Source organism: Phaenicophaeus curvirostris, chromosome W (assembly GCF_032191515.1).
Source record: "Phaenicophaeus curvirostris isolate KB17595 chromosome W, BPBGC_Pcur_1.0, whole genome shotgun sequence".
Classification (NCBI taxonomy): Eukaryota; Metazoa; Chordata; class Aves; order Cuculiformes; family Cuculidae; genus Phaenicophaeus; species Phaenicophaeus curvirostris.
In genome coordinates, this window is record NC_091430.1 from 1568328 (window position 1) to 1582836 (window position 14509).

The 14509-nt window shown below is 38.6% G+C and overlaps 1 protein-coding gene across 6 annotated transcripts in view; it reads right to left on the reverse strand.

Annotated features, from left to right (window-relative positions):
- The window catches only part of LOC138732936 (zinc finger RNA-binding protein-like), a 57748-nt gene that overhangs the window by 23488 nt on the left and 19751 nt on the right, over positions 1 to 14509 (reverse strand). For 5 of the 6 annotated variants that reach the window (XR_011339341.1, XM_069879724.1, XM_069879722.1 and 2 more), the window contains exons 3-9: positions 13403 to 13685; positions 10870 to 11014; positions 10163 to 10381; positions 8669 to 8919; positions 7481 to 7672; positions 2414 to 2714; positions 638 to 831 (exon numbers count right to left, since the gene is read on the reverse strand). Coding sequence is in view for 5 of the 6 variants with exons in the window: in XM_069879724.1 (XP_069735825.1) it covers positions 638 to 831; positions 2414 to 2714; positions 7481 to 7672; positions 8669 to 8919; positions 10163 to 10381; positions 10870 to 11014; positions 13403 to 13685 (1585 nt within the window). In the remaining variant the exon portion in view is untranslated. The remainder of the gene's footprint in view (positions 1 to 637; positions 832 to 2413; positions 2715 to 7480; positions 7673 to 8668; positions 8920 to 10162; positions 10382 to 10869; positions 11015 to 13402; positions 13686 to 14509) is intronic. The other variant, XM_069879725.1, reaches the window with a different exon arrangement.

The following is a 14509-nucleotide window of genomic DNA, read 5'->3' on the forward strand; positions in this document are numbered from 1 at the left end:
GAGGTTCCCTCTGAACATCAAGAAACATTTTTTTTTACTGTGAGGGTGACTGAGCACTGGCACAGGTTGCCTAGGGAACCTGCGGAGTCTCCCTCCTTGGAGACAGTCAGAAGCTGTCTGGACGTGGTCCTGGGCTCTAGGTGGCCCTGCTTGAGTGGGATTGGACCCCTAGAGGTCCCTTCCAACCTCAACCATTCTGTGATTGTTTCATGTTTAATGTGAGGAGCGGCTGAGAGAGCTGGGGTTGTTTAGCCTGGAGAAGAGGAGGCTGAGGGGAGACCTTATTGCTCTCTACAACTACCTGAAAGGAGGTTGTGGAGAGGAGGGAGCTGGGCTCCTCTCCCAAGTGACAGGGGACGGGACAAGAGGGAATGGCCTCAAGCTCCGCCAGGGGAGGTTTAGGCTGGACATTAGGAAAAAATTTTTCACAGAAAGGGTCTTTGGGCACTGGCAGAGGCTGCCCAGGGAGGTGGTTGAGTCACCAACCCTGGAGGTGCTTAAGGGATGCGTGGACGAGGTGCTGACGGACATGGTTTAGTGATTGATAGGAACGGTTGGACTTGATGATCCGGTGGGTCTTTTCCAAACTGGTGATTCTACGATTCTATGAAAATAGTCTGCATTTTCATATAAATACCTCCTCCACATAGTCATGGCCCACTGGCTGGACATCGCTTTGCAAGGCAGCAAGAGTTGTAGGAGTCACTGGTTCAGCTGCTGTGTCCGATTTGACTTCCTGTGTTTGTACTGCAGCAGCAGTTGTTGTTTTAACACTTTCAGCCGATTTAATTTCTTCCAGTTTACTTCCTGTTGCCGGAAGCTTATTACCACCTACAAATCAACAAAGTTAAATCATTAACTTTCATAAAATGAGACTATGATTACACACGATGTGCAAACTGAAGCCTTTATTTGCAAGCATTGATATTCTGGCCAAAGCATTATCAGTCTTTTAAAAGTAGTTAAAACTTAAACGTATTTTAAATTCAATTAAAGTTTTTTTCAAAAAAGGTTTAACAAGTTATTTAAACAGCTTTTTTATTTTATCAAGAAAACCTTCTACTTTATGTAGTTGCAATGTTAATCATTCATTTTCATGCTTTTTCAAAAAAGACAGGACTGAATGGGAACACAACTCAGCAAATGTATTTATATCACCTCTCTTTTTTGTCATCAGATTTTTTTTTTTGTAAACAGATCAAATAATTCCTTCAAAACCTTATAATGTTTGCACTAACAAAGGTACTGCAACTGCAGTATTGCAACTGCAAAGGTCTTTCCTTCAAGAGCAGGATAACTTCTTGTTGAACAACTGCTTCCTATCTCTAAATGTCTGCAATGTTTATTTCAAAAGCTTCCACTATGTTTTAAAAATAACTTTTAAGAGTTGCTTAATTGGTGTGTTAATCTAGCCTGAAAATCACTTCTGCATTTGCTTGCAAAAAAACCCTGCAAAAATATATTTTAGAAGTTGTCATTTCTGAGGAAGCTGGTAGCTTGGGTAAAGACAGAATTGGTTTTAGTCCTTATCGTAACTCTGTATCAAAATAGCACTCTTCAAAAAGCCTAAAAAAGAAAAATTAAATGTCCTTTGCCTCTAGGAAGACAGTTTTCAGTGTTCATCGCCCTAAATGGAGCTGGAATAGCAGCAGCATTTGTGTGCGTTGGTTGTTAGTACAGAGATGTGCTGGAGATCAGCAGTTTTGTATTCCTTCAGCTTATGTGCACATGAACTACAACTCATTTTTGGTTTTAAATTAAAACAGTCAGTGTGATGAAAAGCAAGGCTTATAGGGAATCTTTTATGTTCTTTCCTCTATATATCTATATATCTTATATGGAAATAGACTGCATTTTTCTGAAATGTATTACTCTGACAATTGCTACAGATATCTTATTAATTTTCTTAATGCATAACTTACTCCACAAATATCCTAATGTGGAAAATAAAATATCTTGCAATCTTAAGTCACCTGGAGTTATTACCTGGCAAAATAGATAGCATTATATCAAAGTTTTGCATTTTCTCAATATTGTTAATGTGCAATAAATAAAGCTTTCTACTTTCAGTTTATTTTTTTACAAAAAAACTCCTCAGGCTTTAAACTGAAATTAGGACCAACTGGACTAAAACCACAGTACTCCAACAGCTACTATATAAGAAACCAAATGTGAGCAGCTTCTTATGAAGGTGGGAGGGAGAAGCCTCCAAGAGGTCAGGTGGAGACAACAGGGCAGAAAACATCATCAATTGTGAAGTGAAACTTTTATATACATTCTTATTTTCACCTATCAGTAATTCTCTTAAACGTAACAGTTACTCATGCATAAAGTTAACTAAATGCATTTGTATTGGTTGCATTAAGATCTTAAAAGAAAATAGAATAGGTTAGGTTTCAGAATAAAGACTGACTTCTGTACTTGCCAACAAAGTTTATTTTTGGTGTAGATATTTTCTTTACAGCTATATTAGCAGCAGTTGAAGATGTTTTGTTGCTGGATGCCGTGTTAAGTGGTATGTTTGCCATGGGAGTAAGAATTTTCACTGCAGAGGATGCAACAGAGGAGTTCACAGTACTGCTGCTAGTTGCTGTATTTGAAGCAGAGGCAGTTGGTTTGGAAGCAGATGTGGATGTTGAGGAAGTAGCTTGGGTAACCACATTTGGTTCAGTTGAAGGAATGGGTTTACCAAGTTTAGTGTGCAGCTTTACTACCTATAAGAATAAGGAGAAACGCATAGTATAATCTCCCTGGAATGGCTTTAAAAATGAACTTGTTATAGGTTATGGAGGCTTTAACAGAAGCATCAATATCAATAATAGATAAATAAATAATAAATAAATGCAACTAAAAAGTTATTGCTTCTTTACAAAAAGTGATCTTGGGGGAAAAAAACAAACCCACACATAAAAGTTCTTGTCATCTGTAACAAGGAAAGAGTTAATAGTTATCACAGATTGCTTATTTCCATTAGAAATTCAGATACTTACTCCAAAAGCTGTGTAGATAAAGCCAATAAACTCACAAGCCAGTAAAATTCAAGGAAAACATTTTGCTCAAACTGTTTCACTGTCACTGTTGTGTTGCCTGGTTGATTTTTATTCTCCCTCCAAAAATTGTAGTATATAGAACTACTGTGGTTCCAATTAATATTTATAAATAAAAGTTATTTAATTCAGATTCAACAATACTGTCTTTTTTGATCACTACATTTTAAGAGTATTTATATTGACTTTCCAAGTTTCCAGGTTACCTAGCAAAACTGAAAATATTCCTTAGAGAAAAGTTTTCTTTTTTTTTTTTTTTAAAGCATATCTGCAGATGAGGATGCAAGAGGTATATTCAGAGCTCTTTAGTATTTCATAGAAAGTGAAGAGATACATGCTTATTCTTAGAAGTAGTAAGCAGAGGCCTTTTCACAACATGCTTGAAATAGACTACATCTTTTTGGTGACAGCTGACGATTACCATCATCTACTCCATAAGAACAAAAAATGTAAAATGAAAACTAAAGCTTGAAAGTTGCAGTAAAAAAAAATTACAGATCTGCTAGATATGCCTTTAATGCAAATACATATACACAATCATGATATGCACACAACTGTATACATACACTTTTTCATTCTTATTTTTTAACCATGTTCCCTATCAGAATGCAGACATATTAATGTCACATAATACTATAAATTTAAGTTCAAGCAACTCTTCAAAATTACTTTTTTCCAGAATCATAGAATAACCAGATTGGAAGAGACCCACTGGATCATTGAGTCCAACCATTCCTATCAAACACTAAACCATGCCCCTTAGCACCTCATCCACCCGTGCCTTAAACACCTCCAGGGAAGGTGAATCAACCCCCTCCCTGGGCAGCCTGTTCCAGTGCCCAATGACACTTTCTGTGAAAAATTTTTTCCTAATATCCAGCCTAAACCTCCCCTGGCGGAGCTTGAGGCCATTTCCTCTTCTCCTGTTCCCTGTCACTTGGGAGAAGAGGCCAGCACCCTCCTCTCCACAACCTCCTTTCAGGTAGTTACAGAGAGCAATGAGGTCTCCCCTCAGCCTCCTCTTCTCCAGCCTAAACAACCCCAGCTCTCTCAGCCGCTCCTCATAAGACCTGATCTCCAGCCCCTTCACCAGCTTCATTGCTCTTCTCTGGACTCGTTCCAGAGCCTCAACATCCTTCTTGTGGTGAGGGGCCCAGAAATGAACACAGGATTCAAGGAGCGGTCTCACCAGTGCCGAGTACAGAGGGAGAATAACCTCCCTGGACCTGCTGGTCACACCGTTTCTGATACAAGCCAAGATGCCATTGGCCTTCTTTGCCACCTGGGCACACTGCTGCCTCATGTTCAGTCGGCTGTCAACCAACACCCCCAGGTCCCTCTCCTCCAGGCAGCTTTCTAGACAGACTTCCCCTAGTCTGTAGCACTGCATAGGGTTGTTGTGCCCCAAGTGCAGGACCCGGCATTTGGCCTTGTTAAACCTCATGCCATTGGACTCTGCCCAGCGGTCCAGCCTGTTCAGATCTCTTTAGAGAGCCTCCCTACCCTCCAGCAGATCAACACTTCCACCCAGCTTAGTGTCATCTGCAAACTTGCTAAGGGTGCACTCAATGCCTTCATTACGGTCATTGATAAAGACATTGAACAGGGCTGGACCCAGCACTGAGCCCTGGGGAACCCCACTTGTCACTGGCCTCCAGCTGGAATTAACTCCATTTCCCACCACTCTCTGGGCCCTCCAGCCAACCAGTTTTCCACTGAAGAGAGTGTGCGCCTGTCCAGGCCAGAGCCTGACAGTTTCTGAAGCAGAATGCTGTGAGAAACTGTGTCAAAGGCTTTACTGAAGTCCAAGAAGATACATCCACAGCCTTTCCCTCATCCAGTAGGTGAGTCACTTTATCATAGAAGGCAATCAGGTTAGTTTGGCAAGACCTGCCTTTTATGAACCCATGTTGACTGGGCCTGATCACCTGGTTCTCTTGCATGTGCTTCATGATAGCACTCAAGATCACCTGTTCCATGACTTTCCCTGGCACTGAGGTCAGACTGACAGGCCTGTAGTTCCCTGGATCCTCCCTGTGACCCTTCTTGTAGATGGGCACAACATCAGCCTCCAGTCCAGTGGAATTTCCCCAGTCAGCCAGGACAGTTGGAAGATGATGGAAAGGGGTTTGGCCAGCACATCCGCCAGCTCCTTCAATACCCTTGGGTGGATCCCATCCGGCCCCATAGACTTGTGGGTGTCGAGTTGGGCTAGCAAGGCTCTGACCGCCTCCTCTTGGATCATGGGAGCCTCATTCTGCTCCTATAACTCCTGGGTTTGTACACAGAGGGAACAACTTTCTTTACAATTAAAGATTGAGGCAAAGAAGGCATTAAGTACCTCAGCCTTTTCCTCATCCCCTGTCACTGCTGTTCTGTCTGCGTCCAATAGGGACTGTATGGTCTCCCTAGTCCTCCTTTTATTGTTAATATATTTATAGAAAGATTTTTTGTTATCTTTCACAGACTTTGCCAATCTCATTTCTAGCTGGGCCTTAGCCCTTCTGATTTTTTCTCTGCACAATCTCACTTCCCTCCTGTAGTCCACCCAAGAGGCCTGTCCCTTCTTCCAAAGCCCATAAACATTTCTCTTCTTCTTGATATCTCTCAAGATCTCTCTGTTCAACCAAGCTGGTTTTTTCCCCTGCCGGCTTTTTTTCCGGAACATGGGGATGGCTTTCTCCTGAGCTGCTAGGATTTCCTTTTTGAAGAGCTCCCAGCCCTCATGGGCTCCCTTGCCCTTAAGTACTGTCTCCCATGAGACTTTGCCAACCAGCCTTCTGAACAGTCCAAAGTCTGCCCTCTGGAAATTTAATGCTACTGTCCTGCTAACCACCCTCTTCACCTCACCTAGAACTGAAAACCCTATCATCTCATGATCGCTTTGTCCTAGGGATCCTCCTACTGCCACATCCCCCACAAGGCCTTCTCTGTTCACAAACAGCAGGTCCAGCAGGGCACCTTCCCTTGTTGGTTCATTCACCAACTGTGCAAGGAAGTTGTCTTCCACACACTCCAGGAACCTCCTAGACTGCTTCCTTTCTGCTGTATTGTACACCCAGCAGATATCAGGCAGATTGAAGTCTCCCACAAGAACAAGAGGCATGGATTTAGAGATTGACCACAGCTGTTTATAGAAGAGCTCATCAGCTGCTTCTCCTTGGCTGGGTGGTCTGTAACAGACTCCCATCACAAAATCTACCTTCTGGTGGGCTCCTCTGATTTTAACCCACAGGCACTCAATCTCCTCATTGCCACAATCCATCTCAACGGTAAGAAGCAACAGTAGAATCCCTAAGACTCTACAGTGTACCAAAGAAATAAGAGTCCTTTGAGATTTTATTTTCACACTGACGACAACCTAAATTAGCATTAGTTAGTGACTATCTATGAGGAAGAGAAAGTGACATCCAAATATATAAATATAATATATACCATACTCCATATACCTATGGAGTTACTGGGCACAACCCAAACATCTAATGGTTCAACTTATTGATGAAAGAAAGTCTATCTAAATTATAATTTTTGATCTTCTACTAACAGAAAATAATATTGAGAAAATGGTTTTAAATTTGCCATGAGTTTTATTTATTTTAATAGGAGTTGATGTTACTGATGCCACTTTGTACAGTGTTGAGATACAGTATTAATATTCAGCTTTTACAACTCTTTGTATCTGTTACTGACATTAATTTTCCAGAATTATGAGGAAAACCTGTAATATCTAAATACATATACTATGCTGACATTCCATTTACTACTGTATGGCCAAATTTAAAACAGAGGTCCCAGGGGGTTCACAGTGCAGCCCACAGTCTCTATTCCACAATGCCCACATAACTGCACCCAGATAATGGGGAAAGCATTCTTACCAAAACTCTTACCAAAACATACTCATTATAAAGTCTACTACAGGACATTGTTCCTTGCTCCCATATGCCAATTTTCTTTGCAAGAAATACCAAAAAGTGATGCCTAATAGTCCTGTCCCTTGGCACTAACTCAGCTTACAGTGTTTCAAAGCACACTTCACAGCACCAGACAAATAAGAACAATGACAAGAAAAGTCTTGAAAAGAGTTAGGGGGCACAAGCATGCTACTGCATATCCTCATTGATGCTCTTCCCCATCTTACTCTACACCTTCTTCCTATGATTTACGTACTTTACCCAATACATCCTCCTCTCATTGATGTCATGGCAATATTTTTCCCCCTTTCTCCCAACAAGGCCCTTCTAATAGTGAGCTTAAAGATAAGTTTGAAACAAAAAGTAGAACTAAACATCTTGAAACCAAAAGTGGAACTAAACGTCTTTAAGCAAAATAATTCTAACTATATTGTTTCTGTGTATTTTCTCCTCTCTGAGAAAAAAATTATGGGAAGAAATATACAGCTGACTTGTATAATAAGGACAAGAGAAAGTTCTTACTTTCTGATGCTTGGCTCCACGGATATGGGCAGCATAAGCATCTGCTCCTGTACAAGACACATCACAAAGCTCACAGCGCAACTGATTCTGAGTTCCACGAGCAGAAGTGCTGCTGTTATTTGTGTTCTGGGAAGCTTTTAATGCTGCTTCTTTCTTTTTGTGTTTCTGGCCTTCCAAGTGTTCTTTATAAGTCTATTTAAATAAACAATACACACACAATAAGCTGTCTTTGTATTGCTTGTTCATCATTCATATGAATACATGTAATATTAAACATAGCATAAAACACATGCTTTGTATGAGAAATACTTCCTACACTGAACATTTCTTCCATATGATATGCTCTAAGGCATAAGCAGGGCACTTCTAAGACCAAGAAATTTTTTTCTCCACCAGGATGCCACTTTTAGGTAATACAATATGGTGATTTCTCCTCTACCTTCTCACTTCTTCAATCAAATACTGGTCAGCAGATATTATTATTGAAAGCTTGATAAGATCAGAAAATCGCATATCAGTTACAGTTTCCTGCATTGCATTTAATTATTTTTTATTTTGAATTTTCCTCAAACTGCAAGACCACACTTATTAAATGTATACAAATAAATAAAAAAATAAATTCAAAAGAAGGCAGTGCATAAATAAAGCTATGCTGAAAATGAAATACAGAAGTTGTTATTTGTTCTTATACCAACACTTACAATCCATAGAGCGAACAGGGTGAGAAATAATGACAAATTTACCTAAAGAGTAAGAACTGTTTTGCCAAACACATACACAAACTGCATGAATTGATATCTACTTTTTGTGCACTTGTACCGACTGTGAAACTAAACTGGGATGCTGGAGTACAATGAAGAATAAATTTTCAGGCTTACCATTCACAAAGTTTTGAAAAAGGCTTTTTCTAAGAAGTTATGCTAAAAAAGCAAATTAAATTCAAAGTTTAGAATACATCTGGAGTTCAAAGCACAGCTGAAACTTCTCTGTACAAGCTAAAGGGATGCATTTTTTTGTCTTCTCATAGGACCTCTTTCTATAACAGCACATATTTTCATTTAATTATTCCTTTAGTAAAAGTATAGAATCAGATCTTTAACAATTAACAAATATTCTTCAAGTGGTCTTTTTTTTAGTTGAAAAATTTATGACTACATCATATAACAAAATATTACATAATACAGGTACCTGTGGTCCAGCACAGCTGATCTTACAAACATCACAGTAGTGGATCTGGGGTGGTTTGGGAGGTTGCTTTGGTTTCAGTTGCTTATTTTGGAATGGTGCCTTTTTAGTAAACGTGGTCCCTGTCCAAGCAGCTGTTGCAGCAGCAGCAGCAGCTGCTGCTGCTGCCTGTTTCTGTTGCTGCTGCTGCTGCTGCTGGTAATAGGATGATGCAGCCGAATACACTGCAGCTTCATAGCCAGAATAAGAGGTACCTCAAAGATCAAAATAAAATAAATGTTACATCACTGTACATCACATATCAGTTACATAATACACTAATTCCAAGCATGCTGCATAAGGTGCACAATGGGGGAGGGGGGGGTGCAGGGCAGGGCAGGGCATAAACAATTTATTGAGATGTTGTTAGGCAGTCTGAATTTTTCTTGATGTTTCACAGTACACAAATACATAGCATACCACTTTTATCAGGAATATATTCGATTTTAGACAAATCTTTTCAGACACACAGTTATGTTATATAACAAAGTATTCTTAAAGAATACGTGAAATTTCCTGGTATATCTGGTAAGACCAAGTATGATGTAACTGCTTTAGTGCAGAGAAACTGCTTGCCCGCTAAAACCTCTGCAGCGCACCCTGTCTATACACTCCTTGATTTCTAGTATCAAAGTTGAATATATCAAGGAAACTGGGCTTTCATACATTTGAGCCAGTTTTCCCATAAACTTTCTATATCTATTTGTTCAACTATTTTAATTATCTGATCAGGCTCTGTTTCAAGGAAGACTTAAAATATCTTTTTAAACAGAAAAACAAAACAAAATGTTCATGGTAGCTATAATATGCCAGATGACTACCATCTGGCCATAAAGTTAACATCTTTTTATCTTTAACTACTTTCTGGAGGTGTTCAATGCCAGGTTGGATGGGGCTTGGAGCAGCCTGGTCCAGTGGGAGGTGTCCCTGCCCATGGCTGGGGGTGGAACTGGATGGGCTTTAAAGTTCCTTACAACCCAAACCATTCTATGATTTCTAATGTTTGAAGGAAAGTCTTGGGTTTAGAACCCATTCTCCTCCCATTTTGGGTCAAGACAACACAAACTTAAAAGATATGTATTAGACTGCTTCTTCCTGTCTCTGTAATTGCTGTTTGATGGCAGCATGCTCCCAATTTCCCTGGGTTATATTTGTGTGGATGTGTTTCCTTATTTTTTCTATCCCCCATCTTTTCTCTCCAAACCTTACAGTAAGTCATACCATGCACATAGCAATGTCAGTGCTTTGTATATTCTCACGTGTAGCAAAATAGACATACACAAACATATCTCTTTTAAAGATACATCAAAATACTTTGCCATTATTATGATTTAACTGGTTGATACTTCTCAGTAGACTATGATGTAATTGAACACAAAAAGCTAAAATTCTGAGTATTTAAATCCTCTCCTGTAACAGTTGCAAAGATCCCAGCAACATCATATGCAAAATTCTTACCAGAGTAAGTAACCGCTGTAGTACTGTACGTTGCACTTTGAGTATAGGATGGAACAACAGTAGCTGCAGCTGCTACTGGCTGCACAGTAGAGGATACCGGATATATAGAAAATGTAGTTGTTGCTGGACTTGGTGTTGCAGGTTTTATAGCTGTCACTTGTCGTGTTTGCTGGGATTGGGTATACTGAGTTGCCCCTTGGCTATATCCTGCTTTTGGAGCTGATTAGGATAGAAAATAGATGTGTACAAACATTGATATATTTTAGTTGGATGAAATGCAAATCATATTAAGTGATACTTAATGATATGCTGGGGAATAAACACATAACAAGTGTTTTTTGTTTTAATGTGGTTGTTCATTGCTTTTGTTTTGTTTGGATTTTTTTACAGTAATGGTTATGTATTGCCTACCATATACCACACAACTGTTTAACTGTGTCACAGCTCACACTGTATTTTAAACTGTGCTGTCTAGAAGTACTGTTTGAGTTTATTTAATAACAATCCAAACCTCAAAGATAGTTACTTATGGCAATGTCACAATAATGTTCAAGTTCTAGGTGCAGCAAATTCTTCGATATGATGACACGTCAAAACTAAATACATATATATATGGATAATGTGAAATATTCAAAGACATATTTTTAAGGTATTAAAATAGTGCACAGATTGTGTCTAATAACAGGAGTTTGAATCATGCCACCCACCTGTTTGGTAGTATGATTCAGCTACTGAAGGTTGTGGCTGGGCAGCAGCAGCCACAGCTGCAGCAGTCGCTGTTGGTTGTTGATAGTATTGTTTGCTGTCATAGGCTACAGCTGGGGCAGTAGACCGAACATAAGAATAGGAATCCTAAGAATTCAAAAAATAAAACCCAGCAAATTTCTCCCTAAGTATATATCTGGAGTAATAAAAATAATTAGCAGAATCAAAGAATGTTCTTCTATTGTACTAAAGTAGATTTAAAAGAAAAACATTTACAGATACAGTATATACTAATATATGCATTACAGAAATTAAACTTATGTTTATAGATACTTCAGGCCTGAAGACAACCCTCGTGGTCTTTTTCTGAATTAATATAGGAATTAACCTAATGCTATTAAATGACTTTCCCTTCCAAATTATTTTTGTTAGCAAAAAGCAAGTATTCTCACTAGTTTTTCATAATGACTGTATCAGATTACATTCCTGTAAAATATGAAGGAAAAAAAGCACCACAGTTCTCTACAAACCACAATAAATTCACAAGTTTACAAACATGACTGTTTATTGGCTTTGAAAATCCCATCATCAACAATACTTTTCTCATTTATATTTTTTAGAGCATGAAAGTTATACTTTTAAAACCTTCTTTACTTTTTGGTGTATAAACTATTCCATTGGGAAACCATACCTAGTTTGTAAGGGCAAGGCAAGTAGTTGATTCAACACCACCAGAACTCAGGAGACTGTTAGTAAGCTTAGAAGGGCTTGGAAGACACTATATGCATGTACATATATTCTCCCATCCTCACCATATTTATAGCCAAGCATAAAGAGTTGATCAACTGAGGGGTAGCAAGACAGAAACTACATTAGTTGAAATGTACTAATGTATAAAATTTCTTTTTATTTCAAAGAAATATAACAATAAGATCATTTTCATCCAACCTCTGTAAAGCATAATTATTTTTCTTTAATTTAGGGGACTCTGTCTGAACGCATTTAATAACTGACTAGTTTAATGACATTTTAATTATGAGTAAACATGCTACTGGAAAGACTCCTATGTTTTGATTCATTACCATATGTAACAAATTATAAAAGCTGTACAAAGGAATTTATAACATACAGCAACAGCATAGTTCTAATACCAATTAGAATCTACATAATGCCTTGATAAGTTTAAGAGTAAAAAGTTAAAGAATTACTACAAGGGACATATTATTTCAATGTCCTCTATCTCATAGTAAATGTACATTTTAAATATGAGCCACATCATAAGAGCTTGATAACTCTTGTGCATAAACACACCGTCCTAGAAATATCCACTTAAGACTGAACAACAAATGCTAATGTAGAAAAAAAAAGCTGATAAAAATACAAATAAAGCTCACATTTCCAATGGGAAACTACCTAGCCATGTAAACCCATGCATCTTTCTGCATCTAAGCTTTCTGATCAAAACCAATGGGCTAGGGTTACTGATGTGCATATATGCCTTGCATTGTCTTAATCTAGACAGACAGAAAAAACGCATCTTCTCACTCTTAAAAACTGAACAGGAGTAAACACTTATGTTAGATAATTCCCAAGATAACATCTACAGACTGAAATCTTCCAACTGCAAAAAATGATGCAGCACTCTGATTTGTACCGCTAAGTTTCTTGATTCTTGAACTGAAGTGGAATACAAGTCACTAACAGGATGTTGTTTCATGATATTTAAGCCAGTGTAAGAATGGGAAGTTGTCTGAGGTACTATCACATCTCTCTTCACAGCCCTACATGATCCCACCTCCATCTCTTGCACTGGCATCACAACTGTGCTGAACCGAGGAAGTTCTGCAGAAGCCTGTCAATCCTGTGGGAAGCTGGTACTCCTTTTTTGGTTGGTTAGTTTTCTGTGGGATCCTTATCCTGAACTGACTCACCCAAATGCTGATAACTGCTAGATTCAACACAAGGAAGTGTCAGCAAAGGTTAGGGCAAGATGAAAGCAGAAAACAGCTCCCTTTTGTATAAGTCTGTAGCCACACAAGGTTAGGCAGTGGTCTCACAAAGGTACGGTACACAAAACTTAACCAAAGGGTAGTTTCTCTCATAGGGTAATCTGACAAGGGAACTATTTCTATCTCCCACTGAAAAATTTTATTGGAACACCTTTTCATATAAATCAGTTCCATGATCCAGTTTACCACATGCCACTTGAACATTTAGGTTAGCTGAGACAAGTATTTCAGCAGTAGTTCACAAAATCATTTAGAGATAAATGTCAATTCATTGCTTATTGTGTGAATGCCTAAATCTCAGCTCTAGCATTACTACTGCTGATAATCCTCTATACATACCATATGAGACTGCACTCACTTCACATGCTATCAGTTTTAGCTACTAAGTAATTTGAGATGCATTCAAACTGTGATTCATGGAAGAAAAAATATAAATATCATCGCACTCTCTTATCCAAACATGCTTCCTCCTTTTAATATATAATTTCAAAATCACACAAGTAATCTGTTTTTTAAACAAACACACCTGGTAATTCTGCGTAGTGACAGGAGGTGGTGGTGGTGGAGCTTCTTGTTGCCTCTGTGTATAACCATAATCTGTAGCTGTGTGCGCTGTAGGATAGCCTCCATAAGCAGCAGCTGTTGCAGCAGCTGCAACAGCTACTGGAGCAGGCCTGGCTACGGCAACTGTAGCTGCTGCTGGAGCATAGGCTGCAGTAACAGTGTGTGCAGCAACTGGTGCCTGGTGGACAGTATAGCTAGCAACTGTCGTTGGATGGGAATAGGCTACACCCGAAGCTGGCTGCTGGCTATATTGAAAAAAGACAGTAAGTAAATAATTAGATTAATTCAACATTTAGCTAATGCCTAAACATTTAAAAATCCCAGATTTCATTAATACTTCTACAAACCTGAAGCAGCTATCTATCTATGCATACACTTTAATGGGTTTTAATATCTCTCTTACGCCCCCATTAAAAAGGCTGTATAATTTTGAAGTTTCTGTGGATGCAGATATATCATGCAGGTGATGACTTTCTTCTTAGCAGGGCGGTGTGGGAGGTGTTGTATTTCACTCCTTGAAAAGAGGCCAAATCTTAATTTCAAAATAATACAGAAACCTTACACTGTTAATCTTTTCATGACTGATAAGTTTTCAAGTGTTTTAGTAGTTCTTCAGTAAAACTGACATACCTAGAAAATTAATAAAAATTACTTTTCTATGAGAGTTCATTACTGACATGCACTTGCATGATGTTTTTCAGTAAACATCATTGAAACAATGAGATTTTAAAGATTTCTGTGAAAATTAGCTCAGAACTCTTAAATTTAAGACAGAGACACTTTAAATACACATCTCTGATAAAGGACTTTTCCCACAAATCTTTAGAATTATAAAAGCAGGCCCCACTCACTCATACAGAAGTCCACTGCCTCACAATATGAAGCATCAAAAGAACAGTCATATGGAACAAGACAACTGCTACCAGAGCTCTTCCAGGCACATGCTGAGACTAATCTGTTTATCTTAAATTTCCAGGTAGGACATTAATATGTGGCTATTTACTCAGAATGAGTAAATATTAACAACAAAAATAAAAAATGATGGCTTAATTATTTGAACTGAAACTAA